The 19,718-nt window shown below is 47.0% G+C and overlaps 1 protein-coding gene across 3 annotated transcripts in view; it reads right to left on the bottom strand.

Moving 5' to 3' along the window:
• Positions 1–12,465: 12,465 nt before the first annotated feature.
• Positions 12,466–19,718, bottom strand: part of KCTD16 (potassium channel tetramerization domain containing 16) — a 90,255-nt gene continuing 83,002 nt past the window's right edge. For all 3 annotated transcript variants that reach the window (XM_040604270.1, XM_040604269.1, XM_040604271.1), the window contains exon 3: positions 12,466–19,276. In XM_040604270.1, coding sequence (XP_040460204.1) covers positions 18,825–19,276 — 452 coding nt within the window. In that variant the 3' untranslated portion in view covers positions 12,466–18,824. The remainder of the gene's footprint in view (positions 19,277–19,718) is intronic.

The raw sequence follows: 19,718 nt of genomic DNA, 5'->3' as shown, positions 1-19,718 counted from the left end.
GGGTCTGACCACTTCTCCCCTCCAATGCCCTTGCTTTCATCTCTGGCTGGAAGAGCAGGAGATTCACTGTGGCTCTGGGTACAGAGTAAAACAAGTGACTTACTGCCCCACAAGCCATAGCAGCCTGATGTTTCACTATGGCAGATGTTATGAAATGATATAATATTGGATTAGGAGACCACCCGAAGGAGCAAATTCAGTTTAATATACTGAAGCTGCGTTCAATATCCAGGTCCTGATATAACACTTAGTACTAAATTAACATTAAACACACAGGGACCACTGGAAATGCAGATACTATAGCGAAAGGCAAGTCTTCAAAGCTGATGGACCTATCCTGATAGGAAAAAAAAAAGCTGCTTTTCTGTCATATGTATTTTTTTATTATTGTTCTTAAGTATTAGCTTGGGTATGTTACAGTCAGAAACCTAAAGTGCTTTTTACGTTGGCCTGGTGTGGTACCCAGTACCCAGGGTTCTCTGGCTGTCCACTTAGTCCAAGGAGATCAACAGGAGAGGTGAGGATAATACAGATGTGGCTGAATGCATCCCTCAAAGTTCAAAGCAGATGAAAATCTGTCCCTGCTCGCCACATCAGGTCTCTGCAGTACAGGGCATGCAGACGCAGAAACGATTGCCTGGTACACCAGGGAAGAGGAGAAGGAAATGTTCTCACTTGTGTTTTGTTCTCTGGGGAGGCATATTGTACAACTGCAATTAAACTGCCAGTTTTTAGTTCTGCATTGTTAGCTGAATTTATTTCTCATCCAAAGTGCTGGAAAAATAAACATGTTTGTAAGTTAGAGATAAGTACTCACTGCAGTGCAACGCAGGGTGTGACACGCAGCATGAAGCAGCAGCAGAGGTAAAGAGTTGGAGAATGTTTTCTGTTCAGTGTGGCTTGCCCTAGACATAAAGGAAGGTATTAGATACAATAGAAGATGTGATTAAAATATATGAAATTATGAGGGAAAATCTTCAGTCTGTTGGCTAAAAGCTACAAAAATACACGAAAGGGGTGGTGAAGACTGGGATGATTTCGGTAGATAATTAGATCAATAAATTAGATTTGTGGACTAGAGCTAAATTGTAGTGACAAACATGGCTGTACCTCTGTGTGGGATACTTCAGGTGAGAACAACAGTCCTGAGCAGGATACGAAGCTGGAGGGAAAGGTGGAGATGTTAAGGCAGAGGGAAAGGTATGGCTGAAGGTATCTGGACTTGTGCATTTTAGGGGTTTATATCTTGTTGCCACTGTGGTCAGGGACAGGTTTTCCCTTAAATAACAATTTCACCATGAAAGAAGAGCAGGCTGTTGGATTTGGGTTTGTTTGGGGTTTTTTTCCCTGTTTTTGTTGTTGCTGTTGTCTTTTGGGGTTTTTTTTGGTTTTGTTGTCTTCTGACAAGTTTGGACACCAGTGACAATTCAAGGATAAACTCGCAGGCACTGTGGGACCTGCTGTGTGAGGTTTCATTGCCCAAAGCAATGGCAGAAGGATACCACATCTTTCATGCAATTGCTGTCAGCACTCAGGAGACACGGACAGGTCTCTGGTTATGGCAGTGACTTCTGGTCCCCGTTCTCCCAGGCTGGAGGTTACCCGGCATCAGGGGCTGCTTCCCAGCTGCTCCCCTCCTTTACCACCTGATCCAGAGCACTGGAGTGCTGACTGAGAGGGGACACCACCGGCAAAGCCGCTGTAGTTACTACATGCTGGCACAGAGTTACTCACATGCCGAAACTTAGGCAAGCCAAGCGGCTGCACACCCGCATCCAGCACGGGGAACCAGCTGCTGCTTCGTGCCGGGGCTGGGGCAGCTCGTCCCGCAGCGTGGGCTGCCATGGTGGGTGCAGAGCATGGCTGCCAGCATCCCAGCACTGCCCTTCCCGGGAGCTGGGCAAGGCACTTGCGGCCAGTCGTCTGGGTTGAAAGGATGGGCGGGCGCATCCAGGCTGCTAGTGCTGTTAATTGAGGGATTATTGAGTAGAGAGATATTTTTAATCCTTCTATTACTGCATGTGTGGGCATTGACCTTCACTGTCACCCACCCCAAGTTGTACATCACAGTCTAACCGTGTAATTCAGCAGGTCGGCAGCCTGACTGCATTAAGTGCTGGCAATCATGCTCCTGTTATTATTATTACAAAGCTGCAGCCTTGCCTGCATCCTCTGCATTCATTATCATTTTGCCTAAAGCCATGCTGTTTCAGCCCATGGTCTCTTCAGCTCCCACAGCTTTAGATTGAATTAACTCATTAATGCAAAAGGCCAGGGAGAGATCTGGTGGCAACAGGAAAAATTATGTTCCTCTCTCACATGGTTCTGTCGTAGATGGTTACCCTAGCTGCACACCATGGGTTGCCTGAGCACTCTTTATACCTGTTTCTATCTGTCTCTCTACACTTCATACACCATCAAGAGTACAAAATAGGGAAAATTCTGTGGTTGTTCACAATGCTCACAGTAAAACAGAAAGTATCTTATGGCAAAGGAAAGAAGGGGGTCAGATGTAATGGTCCTAACAAATAAAGTGATCAAGATCTGTTCTTTTGGGCTAATGATGAAAATAAAAGCTCATAGCTACATGAGTAGCACCAGGTATTTTAGCACTGGCAATATCACTAAACTACATACTATTCCCAATACATTATAGCAAAATTACACATATTAGATGACTTTATTGGATTTAAAAAAAAAAAAATTAGAGTATCTTAATAACAACTTCAAATAACACAGGCAAGATCATAGAGAAAGCAGAAATTACATTTTTGGTATGTGTCTATGAGCGCCTGCACTCTTTCAGGTGTCCTGGAAAGGGACTGTGCCGTAGCAGGCTGCTAATTTAACTTGGGGGTTAACGTCTGTGACTAAATAAAAAAGACGGAAACTGCAGATTTATGTTTGGAGGTGCAGCCAAGGTCATCGCTGTCACCGTCAACGTGTACAGTCCATTACACACTGGGAGCCCTTTATCTGTTTCTGCTCATCTGTTGCTGCCACTGATCTTCATTTTAGATCAGCTCATAAAGAGGGAATAACGGGTGGGGGGACCAAAGTTAATAATGACGTTAGGGTAGGATGAGCTGAAATAACTCCGTTTCAGTGCTGAGGGATTAGGGTGTTCAGTTAGCCCGTCTCCCCTCTCCATCTCTCCTGCTGTCGGCGAGGGGGTGGTGGCAGAGCACAGCTTGGGTACGGGGGGCGTGCGGAGGGTCCCGCCACCCTGGCTCCCTTCCCTCCCCTCCCTGCTGGGAAGGCTGACCTGCACCTCTTTTCCTGATGGTCCTTCTCCCCTGGGAGATCTCAGACCTCTCCGGGTTACTGTCTTATTAGCACAAAGCTGTCGATAGGCACTGTTCTGACCTCCAGGATTTCAGGATTACAGATTAAGTCTGGGATGTCAGAGCAAATGCAAGGGATAGCCCCATCACGTTATGTTCAGCAGCTCGGCAAATCCAGATGCTAAAGTATGTTTACACTGAAATGCCCTAAATAATTTTTGAGAGTGCAGTACTGCCTAAAGCTCAAAGACTTTTGTAAATACCTCCCAGTCGTTCAAGGGGTTAAATCTCAAGCAAAGTTTCTTCCCACATTCTTTCTGCTGGCCCAGCTCTATTTCATGGGTAAATGGACATTTGCAGGAATCACAGGTATTGGCTTCCTGGTTCCGTCAGCACTAAATCTTGAAATCGGGGAATGCTTTGCTTCAGTAAAGACTAAATAAAATCTGATAAAGGATTTTAGATTTGGCAGCTCGGTGCAGCAACCAGGCACACCTGACTGGAAATTTGATAAAACAAGATGGGTTTAGTACCTCTTGGCTACTGTTTGCTGTGATCTCTGGGGCAAAATAATCCTAATAGCCGTGCCATACTTTCTCCTCCCATAAAATGGGCATAATAATAAAAATACATCTGGAAGGTTGCAAAATTTATGCCAGAGGGAGGATGTTTATGGCATTAATGTTTTTAGTGATTTTTAACGAGTCTCTGATGAAACCATTTTTCTCAAGCTTTTCTTCGGGAGGCAGCTAATTTACATGCAGTTAAATTGCTTCAAGTTTTGTTTGTCTTGCTGTGCTTTAAAAATTCTGAGCGTTTTGGGATAATTTTTCTGCCATTAGTGATATTTTTGTCATCACAGTCCTGCTTCGTGACTCAGTATTGCACCAACAACCCCGTTATAGAGCGGGATGCATTCACAGCCCGTGACGAGCGTGCAGCTCCTCTTCTCACTAAGCTTAGTGGATGTTTTCTCGTTAACTTAAATGGGCATAGAAGCAGGTTTTTATGGTAATGTCCCCAACCACTTAACAGTTCAGCTGCCCGTGCTACACCACTGTGGGGAGTTTGCAGGACAGGGTTTGTTATTTAATTCTTATGTTTCAGATGGAGAAGAAAAACTAATATTTGTATCTGCAGAAAGCCCTGAGCTGAATAACACTGAGATGGAGTCACCAGGGCTCTTACTGCTGAGTGTCATGCTGCACCCTCACTAGCAAGAGGAAAGGACCAAGGATGATGGTCTCGCTTGGAGGGATCCCTCCCAGCAGGCACCTGCTGCACCCTCGCTCCAGCGCTGCTCACCCTTACCCAGCGCTGCGCCTGCTGCATGCCTCAAGGCTGGCTGGGCGGTGGGCTGAGCAGGAAGGAGGGACGGGGTTTGTGGTTAAAAGAGTGCAGCAGGTCTCAGGTGGTCTGTGCTTCTATTCCTACCCCCACTACTGATTCCCTGCTTGGCTTTAGTGAGTTATTTGGACCAAACACACCTCTGCTCAGGGTGCCTAGCACAGCTCACCTGAAGCTGGAGGGGACCTGAGCTCTTGCAGGGCTCAGTGGCAATAAATGTGAACCATGTCAAGCTGTGGTGACCCAGAGACAGAGGTGACATCCTCACTCGGTGCCCATGGTGCTTGACAGGTTATTATCTGCAATAACTCTTTCCGAGGGATGCATGCAATCCTATTCCTTGTCTGTCCTAGGTAGTATTTAAGAAATAAATACCAGAGTTCATACAGGCATCAGTGTTCATTAACTGCATGGGTCAAGGATACGAGGTGCCCTGTGTCAGGACTTTCCTTCAGAAAAAAAAAAAAAAAAAAAAAAAAGGAAAAAAAAAAAAAAAGCTTAAAAGAAATCCCAAACCATTTATTTTGGATTTTTTTGTGGTTTTTGCCTGCCAGCCACAATGTGCAGCAGTGCCTGAAGGCTTGCCCAGCACTGCAGCCCAGCTGGGCTGCAAAAGGAGCTGTTTCAGGCTCTCTGCTGGCTCCAAACACATCATTTGCCAACAAAGACATGTGCAGGAATTAGTGCTTCTATGCTGAGTGTATCTTCTCCTGCTGAGAAGAAAATGTGTGTTGGGAAAATGCTGCAAGGGCCTCCTGAAGTCGCCCTCTTAAGAGCAGTTTACAAAAGCTGGGTATCAGTCAGCTTGCAGAAAACCTTCCCTTTTGGCTCCCGGCTAAATGATTTTTGTCCTTCCCTTTGGAAAATTGTGCCTTCAATGTTCGACAAGTTGGAGCAAACAATACATGGACTCCAGGGTTAAATCTGTGCCAAGCAGTTCAATGGAGCTGGTCGCAAAATCAATAATTTTGGTGTCATTCACAAAGGTCTTGCCCCTCGGACACCTGTTGGGCCAAGGAGAAGCTCTTCTCCTCTTACACTGCTCTCCACGACCCTTCCATAGCCCTGTCTCTGGCTCTTCCAGCTGAAGGGCTGCTCTCTCCTCCCATCTTTCATGATTTCTGTTCCTGGTTTGCTCTCCATCTTGTAATCCTCCATCAAGCCTTTCTCTAGATGAATCTGCCTTTCCCCTGGCAAGTTCTCCCCCCTCAACACAGTAAGCCAGGTTGGAAGATGCCTCTGGAGGTCATCTGCTCCAGCCTCCCGCTCACGGCAGATGAATTTCCCCTCCGGATTCACACCCACCTCCATGAACATCTGAGCTGCCACTTTGTCATTCTCCTCTCAACCATGTAAATATTGCTTTCAGAGACCAGGCGACAGCAGGAGGACTATTTTTTAATACACACAATATTCTTGCTCAGGTTGGGAATGGACTGGATCGAAATCACACTTGGGTCCTGCCTACTCTAATTATGAGGGACCAAATTGCAAATTCCAAGTATTTTTTTCCTTTGTTAAATTTCTGCTAAGCTGATGGAGTCTCACCCTCTCATATTGTTGTGGCTAAAAAAAGGAATGGGTGGATTAAGTATGTAGCATAGCACTGACATCATGCCTAAAATCTGCCAAATTTTCCTGCTTTTCCATTAACTTCCAATGGCTTATATATGTGCATAACTAGGCATGAAAATAAAGGGAAAAGTAGAGTGGCCAAGAAGTGAGACTTCAATGCCAGTGGTGGAATTTTAGGAATTGTTCTTATCTTTTAGCCCTGGATCAATTTATCCCACCACACTTCTCTACAAGAGTTATTCTGCTTTTAATATTTCAAATCAATTGTTTGCAAAAGGTGTTGAGCTGACTGATCAGAAACAAGCAGAGCTCAGGCATCCCCGCTTCAAGTCATCAGTGTGTCCGCTGTGGGGGGACAGGGCCCCCCCTGCCAAGGGAAGGTGCCCTCAGCAGTGGTGCCACTGCAAAACTGCACCTTTGGTTTCATCACCTACTTTAAAAATTATTTTGAAGAGCTTTTGAGATCTAGAGTCTGGTTTGGTTTTTAATCAGTATCCTTGAACCCAGTTTCATCCTGGGTTCATTCGTTTCAGAATCCTCAAATTCAGAAATACTGCTGTTCAGATTTACATTTCTAATCTACACTTTTGATATTTTTATTGTATTTTTTTAATTACTTACATGACACAAAGCTTTAGCTTGTCTTGAAATTCAACTTCTGCATTATATTTTTGATCTTGGAGTAGGATAGATTGATCACAGCAGAGCTGACATGTGCTGTCAAGAATAAAAAGTGAATATTTCAGTGTCCTTACTGGACAAAAACCCTCCTCCATCCCTGCACCTCCCTGTGCTGGTGGCGGAAGAGGGACCAGGGAAGAAACACAGGGATAATCAGAAGATATCTTCACGGCTTCGATGCAGAATTCCTTATTAATTCCACAGAGTTGTGGCTGGCCAGGTAACAGGTGTGTATTTAGCTGCCTAATAGCATATGTTCAAGGTGCAGCTTTGAAAAGACCGTCTCCCGAAATTGCAATCTGAACTGTCTGACTGGCGGCTGGGCTCGCCCACCCAGCTCTGGTTCCAGCACTGTTGGTCACACCGTGAGGATTAACCATGGTGTAACCAGCCAAGGACGGGGTCTTCTGTGGTCACCAGCCCCCCACCCCCCCACCCCCAAGTCCCCCACGACAGCATGAAGCTGGGGTGAGAGGCAGAGGGCTGTGAGAGGTGGCAAAGCACATGCACACGAGTGGCTTGGTCCAGGACGCACACACAAAGCCAAATGCCTTTTTTGTCTTTGGTCAATTTTTATTTATCAATAAAACAATACTACAAAACATGGGAAACATCTGCATTAAATACAGATCTGCTGTTACTTTGCCAGTTTTTAACCTGCTGTATTTACAGAGTTGTCCCCTACGGACCTTCCGACAGCAGGAGCCCAAGGGATGGTCGCTGCAGCCGGAGGACAGGGCAGCACCAGCTCCTCGGCACCCAGTGGCAGCAATGGGAGAGAACAGTCAAGCAAGAAGTAAGTATCTGCTGCTCTCGGCTCTCAGATGGGACTACCTCATTGTCTCAGTCCCCTGCAGTGGGTTTCCCCTTTGCCCTGCCCTCAGTGCAGTGGGGAGAGGCTGTTGCTGCAGGCTGGAGGGTGCACGGACCTGCATCCCAAACGCCACAGTCCCACCCGAGTCCTGCCCATCTGCAAGGGAGCTTCCTTCTCCACTGGACCATTGAGCAAGCTGCTGACCTTGTTTGCTCTGGTTTTGGGGCACAGTAATAATGTATTCCCACACCTCTCAAGCTCATGGATGACTTGCATGGTCAGACCTTACCCTGTCTGGACATCATGTCTTGTGGGACTGGCTAAGGTCAGTGAGCAGAAAGGGTGGCATAGGTACTAACCAGCAGCCTTCCCATCCCAGACCTCCTCTGTGTATTAAGTGCTTGGACAGCTTGTCATTTTGGGTGTCTTCTCCTCTGACAAGGGTTGGAATAAGTGATGAGTTCATGCCTTTTTCCCCACCATGACTTACCTGTGTGGCTGGCAGCAGCACGACTTGCAGGCACAGAGCAAGTCTGGACCTGGGGTGCTGCTCAGCCTGACTGCAAGCTAGAACGACTGTAACTCGATCAGCGAGAAAAAGATATATAGATATATAGATATATATATGTATATATAATCTCCTTCAATTATATAGTTGTAAGGCAAATTAAAATTATTTTCTGATACTACCTGGTACCAAAGAGAATTACTCCTACTTTCCATGCACATCATACAGTGCTGCGTAGGGAAGGTAATTAAATCCTCACTAATTATCATACAGGTATTCTAACCTGAATACCCATTGCTCTTTCACAACTGCCCTGACATGAAAAGAAGACAAGACAGTACTCAGAGGTGCTAGGAATCGCAAAATTCAGCTTTCTACCCTAGAAAACGTGGGAAGCTGCAGAGTTGAGCTCAGGATAGAAGTGTGCCCCGACGGGGAGAAGACCCTGCCACCACACCAGAGATCTCATCTGCTTCCCATGCGTCCTCCTCCTTTTCAGACTGGAAGGATTTGGAGAGATGGGGAGTGAGATCAAACCCCAGAGAGTGGTGAAGTGAGGGGAGCTGGACCCAGAGCCTGGGCTGAGTCGGACCAATGCCTCGGAACATTTCTTCTTCCTCCCAACTGCTGCAATTTGTCTTCACCTCAGCAGCTGGCAAAGGAGAGCAAGCTGGGTTTTTTCTTTCCGCATGAAAGGGAATGAGGACAATAATATGTTCCATAATGGTTCAGCTTTTCTTCAGATCTAGGGCGCTGGGCAGAGGCTGCTAACTGGCACTTGGCTGAGCAGCCCCACGTGTGTGCCCTGGAGGGGATTGTCTGCTCACACCTCATCCCCAAGCCCCTACAGTCACGACACCTCTGTGACAGGGCATGTTCGCTGAGCACAGCTTCTCTAGAACTACCACTACATTGCCTAAGACATAATAAGTACTATCATAATTAAATAAAGACAAAAGAAGTGCAAGAACAGGGGCAGAGCTATGGCTCTGCCTGTGGTCTCTTGAGCCACCAAAGGAAAGCAGATAATTTTTACAAACAAAACTTTGATCTTCAACTGATGCCTTTTATTTTCTCTTTATCTGTCTGCCCAGGCAGTGGCAATAGCCTAGGACTTCTAACTACACCTCCCAAAAGCTCAGAGGTCTTAAAGGAGTTTCTTCGTGGGACAAATGAGTACGCTCGTCCTCAGGGGTCTCAGACGAGATGCCCTGTGGCCCCAGAGCCATCTCTCTGTGCAGGTGTGTGCATCCCCCAAACCCCACTTAAGCCCCAAAGCATGTCTTAAGTCAAGACAGGCAAACAGGTAGAGCTGCTTAAAATATTTTCAGCAAGATGTGCCATTTTGAAAAAGCCCCAGTGTATCACAAAGGCATACAGATGTTGGAAGGAGGGGGGTTGTCCTTTAACAACAGGTGTTCAGGCTTGTGAGCAGCAGCTGTGCTCACAGGGGGCTCTCAGCGAGCCCACCCACCGCCTGCCAGCATCCCTGCCGTGGGGCGAAAGCGGGTAGCCAGGATGGGGGAACACGAGGTGCATGGAAATAAGTATATTCAGGAATGCAGGTGAGTCTGGGAAACAGTCCTGGATGGGAGAAAAAAAAAAAAATGTGTGGAAGGGGGACATGCTTAAATGTGCAAAAATGCACACATTGCCATTCTAAAAGTGAAGGATTTCAACTTTTGTTTCACAAGTTCTCATTTTTCAGTTTTAAACTGAAAATTTAAACTAATTCAAACAAAAGAAGAGCAAAAATGGCTGTAATAAATCATTATTAATTTCTTTTCTGTTTGAAGTGAAACATTCCTTGCATTTCAGGTTAGACCAAGTCATATTGGTAGTTTCATGTTTAAAAAAAAAGAAAACCTTCAATTTTTTTGTTCATTCTGAACTGTCTTTTAAGAAAAAAAAAATCAGTCAGCAAAGTAAAAATCCACTGGTCACAAAAATCTTGTCCACACACAAATGCAACAGCTGCAGAGACACCTGCCATCCAGCTATTTGCAGCTACTGGCTCATGTTACCGGCACTGAAAACCTACAGTAATTTATATATATGCCATTTGGATAAAAAAGTGTACCTGGAGAAATAATCTGTACCATTTCTGACAAAAAATGGGTGATAGCAGCATCGTTAGTTGTTTTATTTGTATGAAGATGAGTGCACTACCATGTGAGCTGACCTTCATCATGCACCTTCCAAGCCGCTGTGTCCCATACGAGCCCCAGCTGAATCAGCCCCAGAAGAGGACGATGCTGCTGCCTACCCGACAAGAATGAGCCAGCAACGAACTCTGGGTTCCAAACGCTACTCGGCAGAAAGCAGGCAGGTAAACTGGGTTAAGAGACCACCAGGGTTGTTTAGAAACAGCAGCAGAACTGTCTTCTCATTTCATGCCTGCACCTTCACACCATCTCCTTGGGTCCAGACAAGGGGTGGTAAATTTGGGAGAAGCTCACCCAAGAGCTCTGATGGCAGTTTAGGGAGGGGAGGGCCCCGGCTGCGGGCTCTGCAGGTGTTGGCATATGCTGTCACCAATACAGACGGCAGGCATCTTCTGCAGAGTCATCATCCGCTGGGGTGGGAATCACATTATCATCTGGCTCGTGGTCCTTGAAGCGCCGGCCGTTAGCAGGCTGCCAGCGGAGCGAGCTGGTGCAGCAAGCTGTGACTACTGCACGGCGCTCGGCGAGCATCACGCCTCGCCATCTGAGAAGACATAACTTCCAGAAATGCTTTGCTTTCCATATGCTTGTGCAGATACTGTAACATCCAAATCCCTGTTATGGTGAAGCACCATATGGGAGAAGCTGCAAAGATGGAATCTTTCACCTTCTCCCAGGAAGGGGCCGTGGGAGAAGAGGCCTCCTCCGAAGAATAGCCAAGTACCACAGATTAAAGATAATAATAATAATAAAAAAATCATCCCAGGATACTCAGCCCCGCCCCCCAGGTGAGTAATTGCCTGCTTTTCTGGCTTTTTCAGAGCCAGCTTCCCTACAGCAATGCTTCTGGATTTGCATTGCGTTAGTGTGTGTACACGGCTGGAAAAGCAATGAGAGCCAGGCCACCCGGAGCAGTGATGACAGCAGTGCTGAGCCCTGATTACCCCCCAGACAGCTGTGCAGAAAGGAAGAAGAGATAACAATAAACCCAAATTATGAGTCTGTCATTCCAAGAACAGCACTGCTGGGGAAGAGGATGGCAAATGGCTCCTTCCCAGCCCTGGGAGCCTTCCTCTCTTTCCATCTTTGCAGCAGCTGTGCACTCTGGGACCTGCCTGGGATGGATGGCATGGGGACCAGCACTGAGAAAAGCCACAGCTGGCTGCCTCTCCACATCCAGAAGAGATATCCTGCCTTTCCTTCTGCATCCTTATCCTCCTGCCATGCCCTGCACTTTCTCCACTTGTGACTCAGCCACTGGCTGTAATGAAGCCATCCTTTGCCAAAGCATCTTTAAAATGACAGAGGATAGAAGTATTTCAAAGTGTTCTTGGAAATACTCTGGCAGGTGGCCCTGATGCAATGATGGCTTTTCCAGAAGTATTGCTGCTGGTGACAGTATTCCCAAAGCACGGCATCAGAAAATCCCTGCTCAAGACAGGGAGGCAGAAGAATCTCACCCTGCGATCACTGAACTCTTATTTTCACCCCAACCCAGAAATCAGCGAGGAGAAAAAACCCCACTGCCTTCAAGGGAGAGCAACCCCCAGCCTGCAGGGAACTGGTTAACATGAACTGATGCTAAATCACAGTGGGCAAGAGAGCATGTATGTATCTATCCGTGTATTTGTGTGTGTGTATATATATATGACAGTTGAAGGATACCAACTTATTTATTCTTGTCTGTGCTCTTACAGTGTATATGCACTGATTTATTCGAATGGCAAGACACAAATTAGTTGCAGTTTTCAGCCGCCCAATGCCACAACACTGATAACTGTACTTTTCACCAGCATATTGTATAACACCTAACCCGCACATGGAAATGATTAATATGGAGTGGTTCCCTTCACTTATCATCATCCTAAACAAAAGGTCATCTCTTCCGCCAGCAGTGACGCTGGAACAGAAGGCAATAGCAACACTTCCATTTACCACCTCCGAGCCTCTATAAATAGGCAATTTTGTTAGCAGTTGGACCACAGCTACCTGGCAGGTGCCATTGCATGAATGACTCCACACCGGTCACAGCTATGACTTGTGTGCTTTTTTCCAAGGTGTCTCTTTCTGTCATGGTGTTATTTGTACCAGGGAAATACAGCAGGCTAAAAGCTACATGATTTTTTTTTTTTTTTTTTTTTTTACATACCACAGTAGAAACAGTTACCGAGTTATATTTGTCAGAGTCACAGTAGTTTATGCATATTTGCTATTCACAGACTGCAGAATATTGCCAATAACCTCACTGGTGGAGACTGACAACACGGAGATACATGCATTCATGTGAGACCATAATCAATGATGTCTATACTGTATTAAGCACATTCATTTTTTTTAAACACCTTCCAGTAAAATCAATTCCTTTAAATTTGTAGTTAAAACTTTTGTTTTTTTCCACAATTACGCACAAAATAACCTGTAAACAATTTGACATTACACTTATGTACAGTGAACCACGTTGGAAAGTAGAGGTAATTCAGTGGGTGCCACTTAATCTACATCAATGTGCAACAGACTGACTCAGCCTCAGCAAAGTCATTAAGTGCTTGTATGAGGTCCGAAAATGTAACATAAGCAAGGCCCCGAGTAGATCACAAAATCACCAAACCCCTCTCTAAATCCTCTGTTGGCTGGGAAAATACTGCCCTTACAGCACCCACCCCTCTAACACGGGTATGTCGGTATAAACCAAAGCGCCTGGGTCAGATCACGTCCTGCAAAGGCAGGGAAGGGGCCAGCCCCCGCCACTGCCCTGCACCTGCCCCTCGGGCCAGGGTGGCTTGGCCAGAGGAGACGCACAAACGGACGTCAGGAAGGGACATCAGGAAGGGACCCCCCCTGCTGAAGACCAACAATTCCCATCCAACCACCTGGGCCCTGCCATCATCCTTCTGCTTCATGTTGGTAAGTTTTGTCTGTTTAGTTCTGAATTCTGCTTTTTCGTGTTCGCGCTATCATTGCTATAGTTTAAAATCTGTAATATCATACTTATAAACTGATTTTTTAGCTAAGTGATATCGATGCCAAGAAAAATAAAGAATGTCTTTTTATAATATAAATAATTTAAAAGTGCTTTTTTGTTCTTTTACTATTAATCTACAAAACCCCGTTGGGGCATAAACTATCCATAAGACTGGACAATTATTTTGTACCATGATATACATGGGGCCTTATGCATAAAGTACTCTGAAAGTCAAGTTCACGTGCATACTCGCAATGGTGGAAAGGGCTTCAGGGCAGGGTAAGAAGTTGGAAAGGTTTCTCCACCTTTCTGGGGCTAGGAGAGCAGTGTGAGACATGGCTGAAGGTCTTGGGTACAATATGGTCATTGCCAATAGAAATCAACCCTGTTTTCCACTTCAGCCCAAAACTTTGCAAATAAAACGAATAAATGGACTCACAAAACTAGAATTAAAACCCCAAGCCATTCTCCAGAGTGCTGTGCAGCCTTTACATGGTGTGTGCAGATGATTTAGGGAAAAAGTAAAATAATTTGGTCCCCATGGGTCAATGTAAACTCACATGTTCTCCCTTTGCCTCCCCCTAACGCTTTGAGTCATGCTCAGGTGTCTGTCTCGAGGCATTGGGGCATGTAACCAAGCCCTTGGAAAACTGGTATTTCTGGCCATGAGAGGTGTCAGCAGGCATGGGCTGCCAGGGCCAGTGGGACACACGTGGCTGGGATGGGAGCTGAGCGGAGCCCAGCTGGGCTGAGCCCAGGTGCCAGCAGCACCGGCGGCCAGGAGGGAGCAGGGAAGGCTGCATCACCCACCTGCAAGGCATGCATCCCGTGGTGCACTTGTGCAGGGGTACGGATGCCTACCACGCTCCTTCAGCCCACCAAGCAGAGCTTAAGCAAGACTACTAAACAGATCATGATAATTAGAGATCGGCTATGCAAGACCATCACCGAATGAGCAGACCTATTCGCCATATGCAGAGGTGATGAACATTGTGAGCTACGTAAGTGGATGTGTATCTATCACAGCTTAATGGCTTTCTCTCATCCTCACTGACACAAGTGCCCATTTTTCTTAAGAAAAGGTGTCTTAGCAGAGTCTCAGTCCTACTGAAGTCAATGTAAGTTTTAAAATTAGTTTCAACAGAACTTGTATTTGCCCTTTGTCATGTGTGGAAAGTAGCTCAAAGCCTAGTTTGCTCCCCAGATATTTCAGAAAGAATAAAGTACTCTGTTAACTGAGTTTCATTTCGGCTTGCTACCGACAAGTGACCAAAAATGTCTTAGGGACAGGCACGGCTTCTCTCACTGAAAAAAAAGTAGAATTGGGCTGAATATTTTTAGACCTCAAAACCCAGCTACCTTTTAGACAATCTATTATTCCAGTCTCATTTTTCCCCACTGCATTGCATCCGTCTCCCTTTGTCCCCTCACTGCTTCATTTCAGCAGCTGAGTAGCGGGGGGCTGCAGCCCACCACCCCTGCACAGCTCCAGGGGAAGACCTGGGAGTGAGGAAGGTGCTGAGCACCCGCCCTGTTTCCCTACTTGTGCCCAGCCGACGGTTTGGTTTGAGGTACCGTTTTGATACCCACCCACTGCAGTGATTTCTCCCACCCCTTCTAACAATGGGTGCTGCTGCATCCTGCAGATGGGGGAGAACAACCTGGCCAAAAAGGTGCATGTATCTATCTATCTATCTATCTATCTATATGTACGTATATGTGTATGACATTTTTTATGTACGTGTGCATGACATTTTGGGGGGAAGAGGTCTTCCAGAATTAACACATCACCTTGCTGTACAGGGAGGACCCTCCAGCAGCAGGAGGTTTGGTTCTTTTTCCTGACCTCCCGCTGCCTGCATGTGAACTACAGGGCCGTCGTGGAGCAGAACTTTTAATACCCTGGCGCCTGTCTCTACCAGCCCCGAGTCTTCCACACCGCTGCTTGGTGCCCCCATGCAGGGGCTTGTGCTGGCAGGGTCATGTGCCCGGCAGTGGCCCTGCAGCTGCATGATGGTGGTGGGACAAGGTGCCCAAAGCGTGGCTCTTTGGTGGGCTGCAGTTCTCGCCGTGGGGTGTTGGTGGTCCAGAGAAAAGCAGCGAGGCAAGGAGGGGGAGGAGGGGACGACCTTTGAGCAGCAGTAACGGATGCTGTGCAGCATCCAGCATTTAGGCTAACCCCTGCCAGGGAGGGGAGAGCGGCTCCCCACCATTGCTCCTCTACAGCAGAGGCTCTTCCACCTAGAGCCTGCCTGCCAGCCTTAATAGCAAAAAGCCTCGAAGCACAGCCCCCAGCTCCTGCACTGAGCCACCCGTAAAACAGCTGCAGCAGGAGGTTAGACCAAAACTAGATCCCTGCAGTAACACAGCAGAAAGTGCACATGAACACACACACACACACGAGTGTGCACACACACGCCTGGGCACCTCTTCTCCTTCGGCTGCATACTAAATTGTGTTTCCTAGCAGGTTTGGCCTGCCTGTGATTACTAAAGTTTAAGACCTTTATTTCTGTAGCACTGGAGAGTAATAACCATTTCACAGAATCATAGAATCATAGAATAAAGGCCACATAAATCAAGCCCATTCCAGCACATTTCATTTGGTCTAATTCTTCTATAGTTATTAATCATCGTGCAATTCTGTGCAACCTGAACGTCAGTCTGGGAACACACGTGTGTGCGCACGCACACACATTCACATACACCCCACCCTACGCCCCAGCGCCTGTTCTTCCACTCTGTCATATGTATTTTATAGCCCAAATATTTGTGGTATTAAAAAGAGATGGGGAATTACGTGGACTGGTGGGAAGGACAAGGTTTTAGTTGCAGCCTGGTACTGAGGAAGAGGGATGATCCATCCCGAACTGTACACTCAGCTGAAATCCTGAGGAAGAGCCCTATCTGTTCCCCAGTTTTATTTGCTTGCTGCCAGAGCAGTGGGGAAAGATGCAGGAAATGCTCAGTAGGAAAAGAAAAATGCTATAAACAAACCAACGAATAACTAAGAGGAGCCAAATCTGTGGATCTTGTGCAAAACATTGATTTCCATGTGAAAATGTTCTTTGTGAGCAGGTAAGTGGAGGGCTGCACAACTACCATGCCTGAACCCGAGTGTGAGTGAATGAATGACTTAAAACCTGAATTGGTTCTAGAGCCTGATCCCAAAAAGCACTGGGTTTTCTCAGTGAGCCCAGCATTTCCAGGTCAGACCCTCTACTTTACAAGCCTCACTCTGCGTTACCAACACTGCATGTTCACTGTAAGAAATAGCACGCCTCTCATGCATAAAAACTCAGCAGAGATGATGCCAAGCTGCCACATCTAAGCCCTGTTCTCCAGAGACTGGGAGATGTATTGCTGGGAGGGCTTTTCCCCCTCCCTAAAGCAAGCTCATGCTTATGGATCACTCTGGACAAGTATTGCTACCTTTTTTGCTGGTAAAATTTGCATCCTCACCAATAAACACCTGTATGACATCTGCAGCCGAGCAATGGGTGTGAACCCCTGCCTGTGTACTCACGCAGACTTTACAGCTCTTCTGGCAAAACAAAAATGCCACAGCCAGATGTGTGGGTGCGATGAAGCCCTGCAAGCAGGAAGGTACCACCTTGCTGAAACTGCATGAAGATCAACAAAAATAATCTGTGTGTGCTTGACATCATCTCCCGCAGCAGTCTGAAATTTAAGAAGGGGGAAGCCCTGGAACCTGCAGGATGCTAAATAAGTCAGAATCAAAGTGCTTTTTGTTACCAGCACTATCACTTCCCATATAATCTCCTTCTTCTTTTAGAAAATGAATAATATATAATCAAATACTCTAGCTGGTTTGTTCTCAGCTATGGCCGAAATAGGTTTGCTGGAGCAATTCATTTTTCCATCACTCTCTGTGGCTCACCCACCCTGGCAGCCCAAGCTCATTCCTGAGCCAAGCCCCTCTGACCCGAACCCCCCCGACGCTTACCTGCCCCAGGTTTTGCTGGCCCTATGCCTTTGACCACTTGCTTACACTTGGTTCCTGGGCACTCTTGGGTCGCTGCTGCTGTGCTCATGCTTTACCCAGCAAGGACAGCCTGCTGCACTCCGCAAGACCGACCTGTTCCCCTTCCCCAAGCTCCCACGCCCTAGGGGGCTGTGGGCTGCAGGACCTCCACTCCAGTCAGTGCAGGACCAGTCTTTTCCACAGCTCCCTGGCTGGCATGTGGTGAATAACACATGACAAGCGGCACAGTTTGTTGACTAACATCCCATTGCTGGCCGTGAACAGGACTGACGATGAGACGGACATCTGCAGGAGGGGATACGGGTACCTCCTTCTGAGGGCTGCATTCGCTCTTGAAGTGCACATGGCTGGAATGGTGCTGCTCCTGACCTCTAGCAATTGAACCGCTGCCAGTCAAAGCACTAAACCTGGCTTGTTAGGCAGAAAATTTCTGGTGCTTGCTTCTGTGCCGGACAGGAACCAGTGCCCATTCTCCCTGCCAGCTGCGGCCAAACACCCCTGGCAACATGTGCCTGGCAAGCCTGCAGAAACCAGCCATCCTCACCAGCACAACCACTCTGCCTGCTTCCACACTCGACCCTGGAAGAATTCCTACAGCTTTCCAACTGTGATCATCACACATTTAACCCACTGGCACAGGAGAGCCTTGAGAAACACAAGAGGTGTGGGGAGGATACAGAGGGAACAAGATCATCAGAAACAAATGGAGCATTTTGCTGATGGCAACAAGGACCCACACACTGTTCCCTGGTCTCTACTGAAATGCATTTACAGTGTCTCAGAGAAGGGAGGGAAAGAGAGGGAGTGGGGGAGAGAGACAGTGAGATGGGTTTTCTACTGTTCAACTCTCAAAGACCTGAAGAAGAAACGGAACATCCATAGACTGCTAAAAAATGCTCTTTTCTGAGAAAGTGCAGTTATAAGGAGAGAGCCAGAAATCTTTAAGCAATATATATTGATATATATATACATATATATATACACAGAGATATATATACACACATATATATATATGCACATATATATATACACATGCTTAAGGTAAACTGTCATGGCATAGCTTGTTTCTTTGAGCTGTGTATGCCCCTCCAAACAAACGCACTACAAGGAGAACGCAGAAGGCATGCAGTCCACAGACACCCCTGGACACTGCCTGCTCACGTGCCATGTTCCCACCGGCATCAGCAGCATCCGCATATGAGCATCTCTTGTTGGTATGGTTGTGCCCTTAAGGTATTCAGCTTGTGTAAGACTCAGAGTTTACGAATAAAAGCGTTTGTCATTGTGCTTCCATGACTGGAAAAATATTGTTACCCTATGACTGTAAATGTTAAGGTGAAATAGGCAAATCAGGCAGTACTATAGAGATGGATTTTTTTTTTTTTTGTGAGCTAACAAATAATTATTATTGGGAATTATTTTTTTTATCACTTAGAATCTTGCTCTAATGGTAATAAGGTTGTGTGCTTTCCCCACCCTGAGCCTATAGGTGGTACTTCCGCAGGAGTTCAGATTGCCAGGGATGTTTCCTTTCTGGAAACCTGTCTGGGATTTTGATTTTGAGGAAATCCTGGATACATTTTTCTAGCTCCTCCTCAATGGACAGCTTCTCCTTCACTGCTTTTTTCTTGTTGGAGTTGGACTCCCGGGAGCCAGAAGTGAGAGTCCGGAGCAGGTCACTCTTTCTCCGGATCTCAGACTGTTGCAGCAGCTGCACCGGCCCCTTCTTGGCCGGCCGGTCCAGAGTCTGTATGTTGGGCTGGCGGGTGACAGGGCCGCAGATGACGGTCTCCTGGGGGGAGCTGGCCTCTGACTGGCTGTCGCAGCTTGATGTCGACAGCTCATTGCATGACGTGCCACTCTCTCCCTCCTTGTCGCCTTTGTCATTCTTGCAGCAGCAGTCACAGTGGGACGAGGACCACCGGGAAGGCTCACCTGCAAGAGGAACAGAGAGCGTCCTGGTGTTACCGACAGCTCCAAACCCCCTGCCTGCACCCAGAAACAGGCTGCTCACCCACCACTGGGCTCGCTGCTGCCTGCCGAGACCTGCGGGAACTGGGAGTGACACAGCCTGCCAGCGCGGCAGGAAACCTCTCTGGGAGCTTTCCTGGATGTCACACAGACTGTCAGCAAAACCTCCACTTGGTCTCAAGTGGGAGATGATTTCCATTAACATTGGAGCTCCTTCAACTGCTCCACTAACATGTGTTGCTCAGGTCCCATGAGGGTCCCCTGAGATATCCAGCACATGTCTGAAAGTTTTCTGAGATCCTCAATGAGAAACAGTCACTGGAAGATTCAGCCAGGTGTTTAACCAGAGCAAGCAAACATCCCTGCGGGAACCCTAATTGCTTTTCAAGCTTGTCATGATTTGCTA

Source organism: Falco naumanni, chromosome 8 (assembly GCF_017639655.2).
Source record: "Falco naumanni isolate bFalNau1 chromosome 8, bFalNau1.pat, whole genome shotgun sequence".
Taxonomy (NCBI): domain Eukaryota; kingdom Metazoa; phylum Chordata; class Aves; order Falconiformes; family Falconidae; genus Falco; species Falco naumanni.
The sequence above is the reverse complement of the archived record's forward strand: the minus strand, read 5'-3'. Positions and strand labels throughout refer to the sequence as shown.